The sequence below is a fragment of the Strix uralensis genome, chromosome 12, assembly GCF_047716275.1.
Source record: "Strix uralensis isolate ZFMK-TIS-50842 chromosome 12, bStrUra1, whole genome shotgun sequence".
Classification (NCBI taxonomy): domain Eukaryota; kingdom Metazoa; phylum Chordata; class Aves; order Strigiformes; family Strigidae; genus Strix; species Strix uralensis.
In genome coordinates this window covers 9128466-9146637 of record NC_133983.1, presented here as the reverse complement: position 1 = coordinate 9146637, position 18172 = coordinate 9128466, and the positions used below count along the sequence as shown (strand labels likewise).

At 44.1% G+C, this 18172-nt stretch overlaps 1 protein-coding gene across 2 annotated transcripts in view; it reads right to left on the bottom strand.

Annotated features, from left to right (window-relative positions):
* Positions 1–18172, bottom strand: part of ZNF423 (zinc finger protein 423) — a 236272-nt gene that overhangs the window by 145035 nt on the left and 73065 nt on the right. The window contains exon 4 of one of the 2 annotated variants that reach the window (XM_074881702.1): positions 15593–15673. The exons of the other annotated variant lie outside the window; for it this stretch is intronic. Coding sequence (XP_074737803.1) covers positions 15593–15673 — 81 coding nt within the window. The remainder of the gene's footprint in view (positions 1–15592; positions 15674–18172) is intronic. 2 annotated transcript variants of the gene reach the window in all.

Here is an 18172-nt window from a genome sequence, read left to right as displayed (position 1 = left end):
CATATTCCAGATGGACTGTATTGTCCTTCTATCAAATCATGTTGGAAAAACTCTGGCTTCCAAAGAGGAAAATTAGCTGGAGTTTAAGTAAACAAACAAATAAAAAGAGAGAGAAAGTAAAATAGGTTTTGGAAATCTACTGCTGAGAATGAAAAAGTCAACTATGCGCACAGTCATACCAGTGAAATAAAGAATAACTAATCATAAAATATAGTTTTCTATCCAAAGATGTCAAAAACATTACAAAGAGTAAATGTTCCCCACGTGCCAGTCCCAATCTCTGCATACTTTTTTCATAAACAGGTAAAGTGAGGTCTGTTAAATGCGAGAGACTTTCCCAGGCTCGTGCACAGGCTCGCCCACTGCTTACAGGAGTACCCTCCTGGAGTCTTTGGCTTGGGCAACACTGCCAATCCACCACCTCATTGTCCAGGTATTTTGTCCTATAAATATCTCAATATTACACATTGTCATGAGGCATCACCCTGCACACCGAGGTCTGCTTCATTATCTCAAGGTCTGTGCATCAGCAGCTGCCATACCAGCTCAAAAGGTGCACTGCATCTCTCCTCCCTGCCTCCTCATTCCATGGCCATTTCATTCTCAGGGACAGGCTTAAAGCAGAGTGGGAAATTTAAGAATTAAACCACAGCATTTCAGAACTTCCTTTCTCCTTGCTGTCACAAAATTATATTTTTATTTTATGCAAAAATGGCAAAGTAACTGTGAATGACCAAAGTATCAGTAGTGTGGCAGCAGACACGTTTGTTGTTATCACAGATCCAGCATGGGGCACAGAGAAGGATCAAGTCCCATGCCTGTTTCCCAAGAAAGGACAGCCCCGCTGCGTCAGGAAGGGTGTCTGCAATGAGCTTTGCCCACATCCAAACCAGCTGTAATTTAGTTTGTGATAGCCGTGAAGTCCCAGCAGCCAAGGCACCAATGCAGACTGTTCAGCCCCGCTGCGGGGAATCCCGGATGGTGACTCGGGGACCTGTCTGAGCTGAGGAGCAGTCAGCAGCATCCTCACTGTGCCCATTACCTGCTCGCTCAGACACACATACCCACCCTGCAGTGCCATCTCTGACTGCGCTGCTGGTGTATCCCAAATGCTAACGTCACAGACAAGCTGGCTGGGAGACTGTAGTAGCACACTCAGTTCTGTTAACATGTACTGCTGTCATGAATTCAGAGCCAGCCAACTGAAACATTAATGATCTGGTAAACTACGGAAAGGAACCAACTCAGAGTGAAGTCTGCAGCACAATTACTTGACTGTTTGGGATGACTAACACCCATAGTTCCTCAAGATTTCATCAGGCGGTGAGGGGTTTTGCACTTTTGTCATTTGAGTGTATAATTAAGAATAAAAGTATAGCAAAGAACAAGTCCCCATATCCAGCAGTCCAGACAGTGAAAAATATGAAAGAAATATCCTATACTAGGAGGCAGTCACTGGCTGCAAAAATCATACAAAAAGAGTATTCAGATGAGCCACTACACTATCTGGTAATTCTTAGAAACACTGCAGAGGTGACTTGACACACCAATTTCACCAGACACCAGCATCACTTCCAGCTGAAAAACAACCTTAGCTTTTCTGAAAGGTTTTCTAAGAAATCTTTTTTTCTTCTTTAGCAAGCCATGACTCATTGCTCTGTATAGCACAAACAGCCACCAGATACAGAAGCTTAAGTGCCAGAAAATGCTCCACTAGCTCACAGAGTGTTTCAAGTGGGAGCTTCAAAACGGCCTCCAGAACCACACTCGTGTTCAAAGGAGGTGCTAGAGAACACGGCTGTGTGAAATTTGGCAATACAGCTTCACTGGCAGGAACAGGGAGGTTAGTCTTGGCTCACATGAGATCCTCCACCCTGTAGTTTGCTTTGAACAGTTTTAATGAAAAACTGTGAGATTCAGCTGCAACCATCAGTTTTTATCTAAGGTTGGTCAAAAGCAAAAGAAATTTGATTTCTGTGTGCATAACGTTGGAGGGGGAATACATCCGTCCTTAGAAGAGACACTGTATTTTGAGTTATCTTTGGAAGAGAAGGTAGCCGGGAGACCTATAATTCTCTCACACATATGCAATGCGTGTAGGCAAGCAAAACATCGCTGTGGCGGAGGATGGGGTGAATAGGTAAGTGTATCATCCAACTTGTAGCACTGGGCAGGAGACGGGCCTGTCCGCTTTACTACTTCCAGAGGAACAGTTAGGCACTCCTCCCACCTATTTGCAGCAGCAGAATGAGAAAATGCTGCTCTTCAGCTTAATAGATGTTTATTTCAGAGAATCTGAAGGTGCCTCCAGAGGAGCTACGAGGCCCAAAGCATCATAGCTTTGCCTCTTACCATGATGTATTTTGGAAAACCTCAAGCCCCAGAACACAACAAGTGGAAAGAGAAGGAGGTCAATCACAGGGTGCTTCTTATTCTGACACATGGTAGGAAGAGGGAGAGAGAAAACCCACTTGAAGATAGCAAGCAGGAATACAGGATAAGCAGGACAGCCAGCCTCCTCTTGACAAGCATGCGAGTTGGCTGCCTGGCCCTCCAGGATCTCCAAACACATCAAAGGCAAGAGGTGGTTACTGGCCACTAAGACTTTTTCCACCCAGAAGACCATGCATGTTAAACTGAAGGTTCCCTGCCTCCTAAAAAACCAAGAATATCTTCCTAACAAAGACCAGCAACATTTACTTCCAAGTTTTCTGTTCCCTATAAAACCAGAGAACATGTACTTAGCTTTCCTCTTCTGCAGACTACACTGAAAATGTCAGAAAACAGGACAAGCTAGCTTATAAATAATTGCAAAGACCCTCCTAAAAAAGGTTGAGAGGGAGGTGGGATGAAAGCTCCCAGCCAGGAATGCTGGGACTGCCAAGGAGCAGAACAGGATAAGGGCAAGGACAGCGTGTGATATCCCAGCTCCATCTGTATGCAGAAATGAAAGGCATTGAGGAAAATATCAGTGCGGGTTATGGCAGGTGTTCCCAGGTGTGGGGAAATCCTCGGGGGAAGAGCACCATCAACAGAAAATACAGCAGACCTTATAAGAGACAGCTGACGTGGCAGATCCTACAAAAGCTTGTCTGCGGTATCTGAACATCTTTTGTTCTCAAGCCCCATTCTTTCACCTGGCAGCTCACAGATGAAAAGACCTGAGAGATGTTCCTGTCATAGGAGATTTTTCCTCAAAAGGCTCCTAAAAGGAGAAGAGACCAGGGTAATACGGGGTCCACTACAGGGGATGCGTGGCAGAGGAAGCTTTACCCTTCTAATAACAACTCTCCTACATTTCTGGAAATTCTCCCTAACCCTATCCCCTCGCTACCTGCAGAGTGATAACAAAGCCAACATTGTCCATCAAGTCTCAATGTGAAGTGACTCATTTATTCTCAGGAGCTTTGTGTTCATTTTTTTTTCAGTCTGGCATCCTAAGAAAACAAGGTTTATGTGATCATATTGCCTGTCATATGTCTTAACTGTTTGTCCCTTCCTATTAACTTTTGAATCACACCGGACTGGGGATAGAGGGCTCTGAGAGAAATTGAGTTTCTGTTATAGCAATTGAGTTTCTGTAAGACTGGGGAACCTACCTTTGATTGGGTAGGACAGAGACCCCAGTTCATGTCTCTGCTGAGAGAAAGGCTAAGAACAGAGTCAGCACTCATCCCCACTCTTGGGCCTCTCCCAGGCAATCAGCATGTGTGTGCCACCCAGCTGACCAGCACAGCTCTGATGCTTCTTGTCCTGCTTGTAGGCAGAGGCTGGGAAAGGGAGACGAGAGTATCTATGGGAAATGGGGTCAGGTGGGGGGCTGCGCTGGACTATGACAATCAAGAAACACAACATCAGAGCAAGTCTGGCCTCATACATAAGAAAACTTGGGGTTTTTGCCAAATTGCCTGTAACTTCATGACACATCATCAGGGACAAATGCCAGTATTTCTCAAGTACTCAAATCCAGTATGTAGCCACACACAAAACAGCAACCAGTTGGAGAGTTCATCCATTAGATTTGTTGCTACAACTTCTTCCCTTTTGCTTTAAGTATGACAAGCAATAGAAAAGTCACAGTGAAGTCACTTTATCTCCTAATGTCACCACTTTCTAGGTCTGCACAATTAATGCAGGGTTTCTTGAAACACATAGAAAGCGTGTGATGAATCAAACGAGAGTACTCTGCAAACAGCGCTCTCAAAAGACCGCAAGGCTTGACTCTCAAGTGAGTTTGTGACATTGGTAAAAAGCAGCTCCCCGCCCCAGGTGTGCTCTGCAGGGGCATCTTCCTGTATCTACTACCCAAACTATCGATTTCTAAGGAAAAGTGAAGGAACAAAAAAAATGTCCCTTTTTCCTGTAGCACCACATGATAAATTTCATTCGCCCCATCTTAACTGCTTCTAGTGACAGTGCAGTGTTTGTCTGAATTTTTAACAGATGTTTCTAAGTACTCTTGACCACTTCTCTCTCCTGAGGATTTCTGCAGTGGGATAGCTCTAGATAGTAATACAAACAAAGCTTGTAAGAGGCTCTTGGGGATAAATCTGTAGACACTGCATCTAGGATGGGTGTGGGTATGGGTCCAAGCCTTATGAAACTTTGTAAATATCCTCTGAAGACTAGCAAGCTGGACTGACCCTGCCTGCAGATGTTTTTGAGCTTACCAGTCCCACAGTGAGCAAGACAGCTTACAGATAACTGCAACACTCTTGAAACAGCCCGAGAGCGGGATTTAAACCGAAAGTTATAAAAGCAGGGATATACTGGAGCAGAACAGAATAATGCAAAAGATGATGTGTGATGGTGTAACTCTGTTTCAATTCAAAATACCAAAGACGCTGTGAAGGGGATCAGTCTGGGCTGAGGCAGAATTTCCCAGATGTCACGTTACCCTCGGGAATGAGCACGCTGGATTCACTTGACAGGTGTGAAGGTACTCATGCAGTCAGAACACAAATTGCTTTCAAAAATAAAATCTCTGCTTTCATTTTAAAAGAAAATTAGTATCTTGCACTAATGCCTGGCAAGGAGACAGTGACATCTGCCTGAGTTTGTACACAGCCTGAAACAATCAGCTAAAACATGCTTATGGCTGCTAGTTTACATTATCAAAATGTAACCATAGCTATTTAATACCAAAATGAAATCTATTAAAGCTATTGTCAGTGTTTCACAGCAGCTGAAACTGTTTTTTCAAAAGGTCAGTCTACAAGCTGGAGAGTGAAAACAAGCAAGGCGGCTGTGCCAGCCCTTAGGATGTGGCTGCATCCTGCAGTCTGGTTTTGCATTCCCTTAAATGTCGGGCAAGAAGCAGCAGCGAGGTCTCAGCAGAGCCCAACTGCCCTGCCAGCCGCGGGGGGACAGGCGGGCAGCTCTGCCCCTGCGGGGGGGCAGGCAGCGGGAGGCCGTGGGACGAGCCCGCCCGGGGCCCCACGTGTGCCCCCACCACAGCACGCTGCACCTACTTCTTGCCGGGGCGGAGAAAGGGATGTCTGTAGAGGACACCACCATTCAGCTTTGTGGCGGCTGTGTCATTCACAACAACACCACAGCCCTCCCCCACCCCCAGAAAAACCCATAAAAAACTCCAACCTGAGAACCACTTCCCCACAAATAGCACAGCACAGCTCCAAACACCCCCACTGTCAGCACAGACCAAGCATTTGCTGTCATCTTCTGTATTAGCATTTCTGTTAACCCTTTTGTAAGATCATTTGACTCGGTTTCAAAATTCCTCATTCTGAAAAACACTTGTTAAATATTGGCCCTGACTGCTACACAAAGTGATAGCTTGGTAGTCATAACCCACAAGATATATTTAGCTTCACAAACTCATCATCAATGGATTTTGAAAGCATTGTAGCCAACAGCCTGGAAACCACATGCAATACAAACACATAATAGAACTTTTAATGTGCAAAGAGACTAAACAAAAAGATCCTTGACCTTCTTGCTTTCCCTTGCATACCATTATCCCCAGTGAGACAGCAAATGGAATGACGTGGAGAGCAACAGCTACCATCAAGCAACTTTGGAAGCCAATTTCTACAGTAGTTAAGCAGTTAATGGCGTTAATCAGAATGATAACTTATTAAATTCTACATTTATGCAAATAGCATTTTGGCATATCACATGGAGACCTGAGTAGCAGAGCTCGTCAGGAAAAGGTCCCAACATCTTTTACATTTGCTGGTTTAGTTTTTTTAATACCATGTAAAATAGTGTCCACGATGGTTGGCACATCAGACAAACCACACTTAAATAAAAAGCTACACTCACAAATTAATCTCCATCATCCCAAACAGATTAATGAACAAATTGTTTAATTCTTAACCTTTACGAAGCAGAGATTAATCTCTACAGCTAAATCCAATTTCTGTCTTTATCTTTTTAACAGGAAGTTGACATTTCTTACAGACCTTCCTAAAACAGGCAACATTTACTGAACAAAGAAAAATAGCAGATATCCCTAACTCTCTCCGTGCTACAGTAGATAGGATATCTATAGCACAAAAATATAAAGCAACAGAGTAGTTTGTAACTATGACACGAAAAGACATTATCTGCATGTGATGAGATTAATCAGGTAAACTGAAGTTTAGGGTAGGCAGAACTTATGGAAATCTTAGTTTTGTAAAGCCTGGGTGGAAAACTTACTGTTTTCCAAAAGAAATATCTGGCAACTTTTTGACTTTGGGTTGCATTTCAATTCAACAAGTATGGAAGAAGCAAGGGATTAGATGAACAGCTAGGAATTGCACTTTTAATTGCTTTCAAGATGTTAAAAAGAATATCAAAATGTGCTCATGCACATAGTTTTCCCCTTTGTTGGTGCTGTTCTTTAATAGAATTCAATTCTGCACAGAATTTTACTCATTCATTTAGTTCATTCTTTGTCTTTGGGAAAATGAGGTGGGAACCACTTGCTGCAGGATGTTGTGCAAAATGAGTAGCTCACCAATTGAAATTGTACCTCTATTTTGAAAATCAATAATATTGCTTATACACAAGCCCTAACTGTTGATTTATTGATGTATATGTAAATATACGTCTATCTGGGTACCTTCTCTTTGTTTGTGCAAAGGCTGCAACACAGAATGTTAAAATATCTCTGGAAAAAATAATTGGCCTTTTTTCTCCCCTTTGGGTACAAATTTCTGTTTTTAAATGAATGTGCAGGTTTCCTGTTGCTGCATGAAACCTTCATTTCAAAACACCAACTAATTCTAGGTTTAATTAAAACAGAATGTTTTATATCACAAACACTTCTTTTTTTCACAGCACATATCTCCTTTACCTTAATGTGACTGCTGGCTTTTAAGAGAAGATGGAATTTTTTTTTTTAAATTTATTTTAATGAAATAATGCAAAGTTTTACTGCAACTCTCTTTATGAAGTCAACTTATGCAAGCACCGAAGCCTTTCCAGAGAAAACAGGATTCTCCCCACCTCCCTCTGGCTTTTCTCCCTACTGAATGCCATGGCCTTCACTCAACCAAAGGAAATGAAAGACAGACTGAGACAACAGCATCACGTGGGTGAAGGTCAGATTGATTTTCAGCTGTGTGGTGCTGTTTTATCACCCTCAGGACAAAAGTTAAGCCCTTCATTTTTTTCATGTCTGCTTTAACAGAGCAACTTATTTTTTCCTGAAATTTTGGTTGGACTCCATACCACCAGAATTATCAAGGATAGCCTAATTTAAAACATTTGTGGAGATCTTCCTCAGAGTAAAATCCAGAGCAGCCCACACACCACAACATTTCTATCCACAAGTTTCCTCTATTCCCTCTGTACAAATAGCAGCTCCTTGAAACTACCGAGGTTTCTGCAGTGACATTCACTGACAGCAAAAGAAGAGAGGGATGCAGCTGCCGACTGTTCAGCAATGATCCTGGGCACAGGGAGAGGTGCATTTGCTACCTCAGAAGGGGCAAGTTCACAAATTGTTTTTTCTCCCCGTCCTCCTTCCCTCCCTCTGTCCCCCGCTTGGAGTGGCCAAGCTCTCTGAGAACTGAGCTTCCCGCCTGTCACTCGGTGATCCAGACATGCACGGCCAATTACTGTGGCAGCCACTGGAAAAGCAGAGAGTTTTGCTAACTCAGATTGCACTTTTCCCAACTCCAGTACCACTCACAAAATCACTCCCCCCAACTTGCTGTAAGGACTGGCTCTCCTCATTTCTCTTTTAATTAAGACTGATGCTCCCCCAAAGTAATGATGTTATTTTTAATACAGCCAATTTTAGCTAGTCAGGTCTTCAAAACTGAACTGATTAACACAAAACTAAGCATTTTATACATCACAGGTATGTATGTGTATGTGTATACCTAGTTATCAAGAGAAAGAGCATCTTCCCTCCTGATGTTTGCATTTTCAGAGTTTAAACTGGCAGCCAGAAAACTCAGTATTCTGTCATTTAAGCTGTGAGACAAGAAAATCCTACTCACTTTCTTTTTCTTTTGTTTTAAATTTTGGGTTAAATTTGTCTTATGCGTGTGAGGAATGCAATAGCATTGTGATCGCCTCCTAAAGATGACAGCCATAAAAAGCAAGGAATACTATCTGCTTTATTTATAGGTACCAGAGGCTCTGGTCAAAATCAAACCCAATTACACTGGATACCGTTAAAACACCTAATGGAATACAATTCCTACATGAAACAGCTCTTGTAAAATAAACCATGGCAAGTGTCTGTAAGAGAGGAAGGAGTGGAGAAGGGCTGAAAGGTGAGATCAAGCAGCTATCCAGGTTGGATTTGGATGCAGTCTGAATGCAAATTAAATAATTTGCCAGGTTTTGTGAACAAAGATTTGACTAGCACATGTCTTTAGCTCGTCTGAACCTAGCTGAGACTGCCCCCAAAACAGCACCTGGAGCAGTCTGATTTCTCATAGCACCTCGAGGAGATCTGCAGATGCTGGTCCCCATGGGATGGTTCAAGGAAGGCTCCGCACATGTACAGAGCCGCAAGGAAGAGCCGGCTCTGGGACAACAAACAAAAGAGCAACTGCAGCTGAGAGTAAAGGAGAAAACAGTGACACAGTAAGGTGCAACTTAAATGTATAAACTGTGAAGTGACTCGGTTACATGTGGGGCCAGGAAAGGGCAAATGCCAGCCCAGTGTCAGGGAGCAGGCTGCCCTGAGCAAGATGCAAAATGGTGGCAGTCCAGAAAGGAGCAAGCAAGGAAACAGCCCTCGAGGGGGGAGCCCACAGGGACACCAGCACAGGCAACAGGGAGAGGGAAGGGAAGAGAGGGGTCACCCCCAGGAGACAAGCAGAACTCACAGAAGCAAAATCCCGTATGATGCAGAGACAGACCACAAACTCAGTATTATCATAAATGTTAAAAAACTGTCCTAGAGGCATGTCGAATTTTTGGCTGGTTTTGGCTTGGTTGGTTGCTATGGTTTATTGATGCAGATCGAACAATGTAATTCAAATCTGCTTAGACTACTCTTGGAGACCAGTAAATCACCTGTATTCAGTTTTGCTCAGACAAAATGAACACAGGTGTATATATTTGTATTTCTGCGGGCTTCAAGGTCATAAAGGGAATTTATTATACTTCTGTCTTTACAAATTTTCTAATGAATAATTAGTAGATTTAGATTTCTAAAATGACCATTTAATATAAATTGTATCAAATCTCATTTATTTTAAGAGATATCATTAAGTACAAAGTCTGCACGAGTGAACTGAGTTCACTGTAGAGGAAATGACTGGGAATTACGTTCAAAAATCTATTCAGATGTTTAATGTAACAGATTCCCTGGAGAAGAGAAAAGCAATGGGCTTCTTCAGCCTTACCTTATGTCCTCCTCAGCAAGACTAACAGTAATTGAGTAGCAACATAAGGAGAAGCCAAGAAGTCTTTCACCATTACGCTGAGAAAGACTTTCAAGGAAGCCTAAAGAAGAGCTGGACCCACATGCCAAAAAAAATGGTGCCTTTATGAGGAAGCTCACCCCCACAGTTACAGGCATCACCAGCAACAAAACTGACCTGGATTAAAGACATTGGCTCTTCCACCAATTTCATGCATGTCATTAGGCAAACCAGTGAAGCCAGAGTTACAGTTTTTTTCATCCAGAATCACTCAGGCTGTTAAGGGGGAAGGTCTTGAATTCTCCCCCAAACTCTGAGCTCTCGTCCCCCTGATGTTGACTTGTGGGCTTGTGCAGCTCCATAGGGCACCAGATCCAGGAGCTGTCCAGACTAAAAATTAATCCTTTTAATTGTGAGCAATGTTGGCTCCCAAAGACTTCGCAAACCTTTTGTAGCAGCATAAGGTAGGAGATGGAAGGAAGGAATACCCCTTCCAGTAACAGTCAAAACTTAAGCCAAATTAGAGTGACATCTTCTTAACTCCATGATGATAAAAATAAGAATAGTACTTCCTTGTGTCAGAAAGGAGTTGCTAGTCTAAATGTTTAAAGATTCCAAAGTGCGCAAATGCCCTTGTTAGTATTTAACATGAACAGACCAAGTGCCTTGAAAACCCCAAATCAGTTTTTTCTTTAGTTAAGACAATGAAAGCTGGTTGTAATAAGCAAGAAGTTTGAATAGCATTACCTATATTTAATACATATTATTCAACTTAAATATATTTTCAACAATTTTTAATTGAATATGAAATTATGAAATCTATTTTTAAAATTCACCTTACTATTAAACCACCTATTAAAATTACTTAAATGAAACAGCATTCAGAAGGTACATCCTTGTTGCCAAAGCTCTGAAGAAAGTCAGAAGCTGCTTAGACCTCTGGTAGAGGTCTTCTGATGTGCAAATCCAGCTTGGAGAGCAGGAAAAAATATTTCCCTTATTCAATATATTTGACTGGTTTAGTCCAATAACGAGTTTGTTCAGAACAGAGAAACTATTTGGCAGATGATCACTAATTTGCTTCTTGCCAGCCCACAGTAAAGAAAGGCGTGAGACCCCCACGGAGAATGTAGGTACCCAGTTGAGGTTGTCCACGGGAGGCCACATACCTTGGTGGATCCATCCTGCTCACGAGTGACGGCTGTGCTGTGCGGGTGCAGGCTGCTGGCTGGCACAGAGGACACCCTGCAGCCCTCCCTTGAGTCGGCACTTGAGGCAGGCTGAGCCCTGGGCTCCCGGACCCAGAGGCCATGCGGAGATGCTCCAGCGAGCGCTCCCAAAGCCAGCCAGCTGAAGAGGACCAACCCATGCTGGCACGTTTCCCTAAAGCCAGCCGGCACCGGGGGGTGGAGGCTGCTTTCTGGCTTCCCCAAGCCTGGAGCACAGTTAATAACATGCCAGCTGTATCTGCAGACAAGCCAAGTTTAATGAGGCTACAACAAAAGCATTCAAATATGCACTACAGAACTTCTGTGGGGATTTTTTCTAGAGCTTGTTTTAAAAAAATGAAAGATGGGAATTCTTGACAATGTTTGTACACACACTTCCTTTATTTTTAATTGATTTTTTTAAAAACCCATTTATATTCTACAAATTCAAAGAAATCAACATTAGAAAGACTTTTTTAATCCCACTACTTCCACCAACAAAATTATGTTGTGTGATGCGTGCTTGAAATGCACTGCTGCTTGCTTTTTTCTTAATAAACACTGAAGTCTTAATTGTTTTTTCCCTACATGGCCAGACACCATCTTTCTGTCTGCTAGGTCTTCACACCAGGACAAGTACTATCTCTCACCTCATGCTCAGAAACCAGGACAGACATGCAAATGTGACCACATCTCTAGCACTAGTGATGAAGGCGATACCTTACCCACTTGCTGTCCTGTCAGCCATGCTTTATCATATGCCTCAGTCTCTTACTCTGGGTCAAGATACTGGAGGTATCAGAAAGAGGATTGCAAATATGGACTTGGAGGCAGCAGAGGGGGCTGCAAAAGAAGTCTGCTCAGGCATGAATGGGTGGAGAAGGTGGAAAAGGGGCAATCGCTCACTGTCTCCGCCACCAGAAGAACCAGAGGATATCAAATGAAAGCAGGTGACAAAGCTGTAGTGAACATAAGGGGATACTTCTCCCCAGTGCATAATTGAACTCTGGGTCCCCACCATGGGAATTGCTAAAGGCATAGTTTGCTTCAACAAGAAACTTCAGAATGGAAATTCACGGAAGAAGATTATGTGAGACATTTAAATAAAAAGCACCAAAAAGTGCTCAGGTAAGTTTGCTGACAGCTAGGAGAATATTCTGGGGAAATGGTGCTGTGGGACCATTAGGCTGGCTCTGTATGGCCACCCTTGTATGAAGACCACTTACCCAATGGTCTGCTAAAGGACCGGGGAAGAAATCAGGAAAAAAGGCAGACTTTCAATGCACCTCTTGTTCACTGCTCACATCTGTAGTCTGAAGATCTTGACTGCTCTGAATCCGGCAAGGCTGTTGATGAGGCCAACGTGGTTGTCCCTCAACAACCCACAGGAAGGCAACATGCACCCTTCAGCAGCGCCCTCGCCACAATCTACACTCTTGTCCGTCTGAGACAGGACAATGCCAGCACATCCTCCACGGAGCTCTCTAAGGCATTATTAAAGGCCACTTTATAACAAGCACGCATCTGTTGTAGTCTCCAGGCTATCCTCACTGCATTTCTGAATTGAGTTTCACATATTGGGTTTTGTCTACAACCTCCTGAATGCCGGGACCTGCTTGGGGCAGCAGCAATCCTCCCTCCTGCGGGCACAGCTGCCCTTGCAGCGCTGGAAGGAGCCTTTCCACTGCAACCCCTCCTCTTTTTCAAAAAACATTTATTATTTACTTAGATTTCTATAATGCCTAGAAACAAACCTGCCCTACGCAGACCCACACAATACTCCCTCTGATGTAACAAGTCAATAGATTATCCTTTGCAAACAAAAATCCTGAGTGAGGGGAAAAGGGGAGGTGGAGCTCAGGTACCCTCGGCGCCCCAGAAGGGCTGCGTGAGGCCTGGGGTAGTGCAGGGGGGAGCTGGATGGTTTCCAGTTCCCAAATGCAGGTCCTGCTGCACATGGGAGCTCTCATGGCTGGCACCCAGCAGCTAGCTCTTGCTTCACAGCATTTGGGGTGCTTCAGTCTTTTTTCATCTCCCCATTTCTGATGCAGCAATGTATCAGGAGGCGAGAGTGGCTTTTCAGCCAGCCAAGTGCCAAATTGTTCAAGACTTCAAAAGGACACGTGCTTTAAGAGGCCTCATTTAAAACATGCACCCACTTTCTCTTCTATCCATTTTCATGTGTACCTGTGCTTACTCTGCAGACTACTTTTTGAACTAGATAAAAGTACATAAAAGAACTCAATTAAAATAGCAAGAATGAAACAGTCCCTTGCCAATACAAGTACACTAACTTGTCACCCTCAGCTCCTCACTGGGCCATGTTTAAAAATGACAGGGAAAACGTTCTTCTTGTGTGAAAAATACATGCTGCTTGAGGAAAGACATCATCATTGCTAAGAAATGTTTGTGCAGCCTCAGAATGCATAACCAGGCCGTCCGTGATGACTGCTGGCTACATGGAGGCTGAGAAAGGGGCAGAGACAGCTCATTACCTCCCCTCCTACCAGGGGTTTTGGTTATATGCAACCAAACCGCCCGCAGCCGTGCTGGCAGCGCTCCTATCTGCACATGCAGTGCCTGGTGCGGCCTCCCTTGCCACCGTCCCCGGAGGGACCCGGCACAAAGGTGGCAGTGGCGATTTGCGGGGGGCGGCGCCTGGCGCACTGGCAGGCTCTTATCGGCGAGCACACTGCCCGGCTCCTCGCGCTGGCTCCCGCGCGGCTGGGCCCTGCCGTGGGCTCACCGCCGGGCCCCGCTGTGGGAGACCCTCCGCCAGGCCACAAAGCAAATCCCGAGCTGGGTGTTTATGGCGAGCAAGCATTGTTTTAGATTCACGTCTGTCCCCCCCCAACGCAAATCCAGCACGCCTGCAAAATCCAAGAGGCAGCCCAAGAAACAATTGCTGCGGCTCAGCCCCCGCCAAGGCCTCGCCGTGCGAAGGGCTGAGCGTGGGGCCGCGTGCCCCAGCCGGAGCGGAGCACCCGGGGGTCTCACCTACCTTTGCCTGCCGGATGACCCTCCGATCTGCCGGATAAGCAACGCTGTTAGGGAGCATAACACTTTGCACAACTTTCACAAATGTATGCAATACATTAAATGCTACGCTAAAAGCATCTTCGCAGGCAGCCCCCACTCATGCCAAACACCCTGCGTGGGTGCAGAGCCAGTGCTGGCGGCTCAGGAAACACATGGCACAGGATGCGCCGTGAAACCCCTGTATCGGCAAGGTTACCACATGCCTTGTTTGTCATTAAATTTGCAACTGTGCTTCTGTTTGACATCAAATCCAAATTCAGATACAGGAATGTGCTTGATCTTCTACACGATAAATAGATATTCCACTGAGCCCCTGCGTAGAAAGGCAGGCAGCACAGCACCTTAGCAGCACGCTAATTTTCTGGTATGTGTAGGCAGAAGTCCTGGAAAGAGCCTCCTCACAGGCTGGCTGGGAACCTCCAGGTAAACTCAAACATCACCTGTCTGGTGACAGCAGTCAGGGAAGCCGGACCCTGGACCATCCAGCCAAGCATACCCCTACTATAATCTGGGGTTTCAAAGCTCTCAGCACCAACTGGCACAAATAGTGACTACAGGGAAACACGTGAAGCGTCTGGGCACCGCGGCCAAGGCGGCTGCCCAAGCCCTGGGGAGCCCTGCTGCCCCTCCGCCTGGAGAGGGGACGCCTGGGACAAACTAAGGACAGGAGCCTGCGCTCAGAGCCCTCCAAGTGATTGACAATAAAAACACTGCCCCGGTGCCCATTTTCAGATCTAGACAGCAAGAACTGTGGACTCCAGGGAAAATCCATGTTTTTACAGTTTGTGATATTACTGAGCTTTTCTGGTGCCAAATTTAAAACACTGCTACGACCTCTGGAAAGAAGGAAAACTGCATTTCAGCACGACAACGTAGAAAAGAACAAAAAAAGGAAACTTGTTATTTTTTTTAGCTTGAAACACTAGTCAGGTTAAGAGAAAGGAGCAGAATTCTGGCAAGGACAAGAGCACTCAGACTGAGCCACAACACAGTAATTAGGGCCAGTAGGTCATTAGAGACACAGCTGTATAAACTAGGTGTATAATTAAGTTTCCACACTGCTTTTTCACAACTGTATTTCAGTTTCTTTTGTGGAGGACAATCAGTAATTCATTAATTTAAAGATGCAGCAGCAAAAAGACAGAAAATCTCTGATTTGCCAATCAGGTGCAACCAAAGATTACAATTTGAGGGAGGGCTAATTTTGGAAATACATGTAAGAAGTCTCTCTTTGTCAGTGGAAAGTACAAAGTGCCACCTGACAAAAACATTCATGAGACGTCGTCACTTCTTGACAAGCTGCCGTATATGGTTTTCTGGATAAGCATCCCGCATATACGGTTGCATGGCAATTATAATTCTTGTAGCAGGTGAAATACAAGAAAATGCAAAATTATACACTAGCATGAAACAGTTACAATACCTCATTTCAAACGTAAGCCTAGTGTACAAGTTACAGGGCATTTAAAAGGAGCAACTGCAAGACTTTAATTATAAACTAGTTCCTACCGTACAGTAGTTTAGAAAAATCAGCCGCTTCCAAGCTGGCAATATCCATATATAGCTCTGCTGCTGTTTGAAACAGACAACCTGTAAAGTTATCAACAACAGAAGAGGACCTCATGAAATGCTCAGAGACCCCACCGAAACCTACTTCTGTCCACTTCATTGATGTGCTAATTTGCTTTAAAACACTCTACATTCACTTGAGAAACTGAAGAAAAAACCTTACATGAGGCTATTCTGACCCATGGGAGGAAGCAAAAATAACATAATAAAATACTGGAGCTAAACCCAGACTAACTCAGGTGGATTAAAACACACAAGCAAAATGGCAAATCTCGTGTTTTTTTAGCCACTTTTCATTAGACAACAAACAACTCAGCATCAGCCACCAGACAATGATATATCGCAGAGTAGTTGCTTGATGCATGCAGCCTCTGGTGCTGGCTGGAGGACACAGTAATTTGTAAATCCACGTGCAATTCTTTACTCTTGTCACTAATGCTATAAGATAGCATCATGCTACAACATCTCCACTGTAACAGCAGTGTGCAAAAAAATGTATAAAAAAGACTGCATATGTTGCCAAAGGCAATTACTTGATCTTCTCTAGTTAAGGGGACATGGAATACCAGTGAGTTTTAAATTAATTTTAAAAGCTTAACACATCCAGTGGATACACTAGTGGGGTTTTTTTTATTCTTGGAGTATTTTGCAAGATGCTCACTAGTTGTTTAAGGCACTATTTCCATGACTGCTGCAGGAGAGCTCATTTGTGGGGGCAAGCTGGGAGACAAGGGAAGACATGAGCCGGTAAGGAAATGTGATGTTCTTTCAGTACAAGCTGCCCCCATTTAGACCCTTTTCAGATCCCCGTAGACACTGGAAACCTACAACCTGCAATCACAGACATCAGTCATGAGCAAAAGGTATAAAAGGCACCTAATTCTGTCAGAAGGAGAACATCTCTACTACACTGACATCAAAAGGAATGCCACACACTTATGCTACCAGAGATGTCTAGATTTCAGCGGTGTTTTGTCCTCAAAGAAACAAGTCTGAAATACATGAAAAAGCAAGGGGGGAAATGGCTGTTTGTTACCTCCTTACATGTCAAAGCAGCTGCGTTCAAACTGTATTATAACTTCAGCGCGCCGTAATGAATTTCTAAGGGATTCCAGTGAAATAGATGGTTTATCCTATTCTTTGGAGTGATCTCTTGTAATCCTGCAACACTCCTGAGCTACAATACCTTCCTAACTTCAGTATCCCAAAGGAAGTCATTAGTTATGTTGTATTATCAGCCTGGTGATATTATCACTACAAATATTACCTGTATTGATCTGGAGCCATGTAGACACGACTGAAAACCCTGCTTCAGATTAAGACATGAAAACCTAGCTTGCCAAGAGGTCAGGCACCGCATTACAACCTCAGATGTGTCAGGCAGGCATTATAGGCAAAAGGAGTGCAGGGTAACTAGGGACACAGACAAATAGCTTATTTTGTGGGGTAAAATCTTCAAATATACCACACTTCCTAATGCAGTCTTAGATTTTCACCAGGGTGGTGCAAGTCTTTTCAGATAAACTGAACAAAGACGTGCATTTTGCATGCTTTCAACAAAAATTCTCATGGCTATTGAACAAACTGAAAGGTTGGGATTTTTTTTCCTCAAGGTAAGATATGTAAGTATCAAACAATATTCCAGATTGTCTTCATGGAAACATTCTCATTCCAGAATATATGAGTGCAATCTTCCTATTTACTTTAAATCACTTCAGGACACTAGATTAAGCTAAATAGAAAACAGACACTCTTGTGTTCCAGAACAAGGATATCCTCACATGGAGATAATTAGCACCTATTTCATGTATATGCAGATAGTTATATGGTGCCTTTTTACGACAAAATGTCTTTGTAAAACATCAGCACATGTGAAGACAGTAAAAGATGATGAAATTATGCTACCTGCAATCAAAAATTAGCAATGGGAATACTAACAAATTATTTTGATAAATCTCAAAAAATATGATTTCTTTTTCTTAGTCTAACAGAATATTATGTTGAGGATAAATAAAAACTGAGGTCTGAAAACACTGACTGACTTGATATGAATAGAATCTCTAGGTTGCTATGTTTTAATGTATATTTGCCTGGGGGAAAAAATTGCTCCTTTTCATAGTGCTGTTGGTCACCAGTCATAACCTTACACTGCTCCTCTGGAGCCCCCACCAGCAGCACCCACTCCCCTCTGCCCTGCTCCACTCCCCCAGTTGTGCCATTACAGCTGTTTGGGAGACCACACAGTGAACCAGACCCACACAGACACCTGGGCTAAAAATAGCTTTTCTTTTGGTGGGGCTCACCCCCAGCGCCATGAGCAGCTGTACCAGCACAACTTAGGAGACAGGGCAGCGGCGGGGCAGCGGCCGCCCAGGGACAGCTGCTGGAGATGTGCCCTGCGGCTGCGTGGCCGCCTGCCTGCCCCGGTGGGATCCTGCCTGTCCCACTCCCCACACGGGATGGCATTGGGAACAACTTGTCCCTGCGACTGCTCCTTTGGAAAGGACCAGTGTCCACATG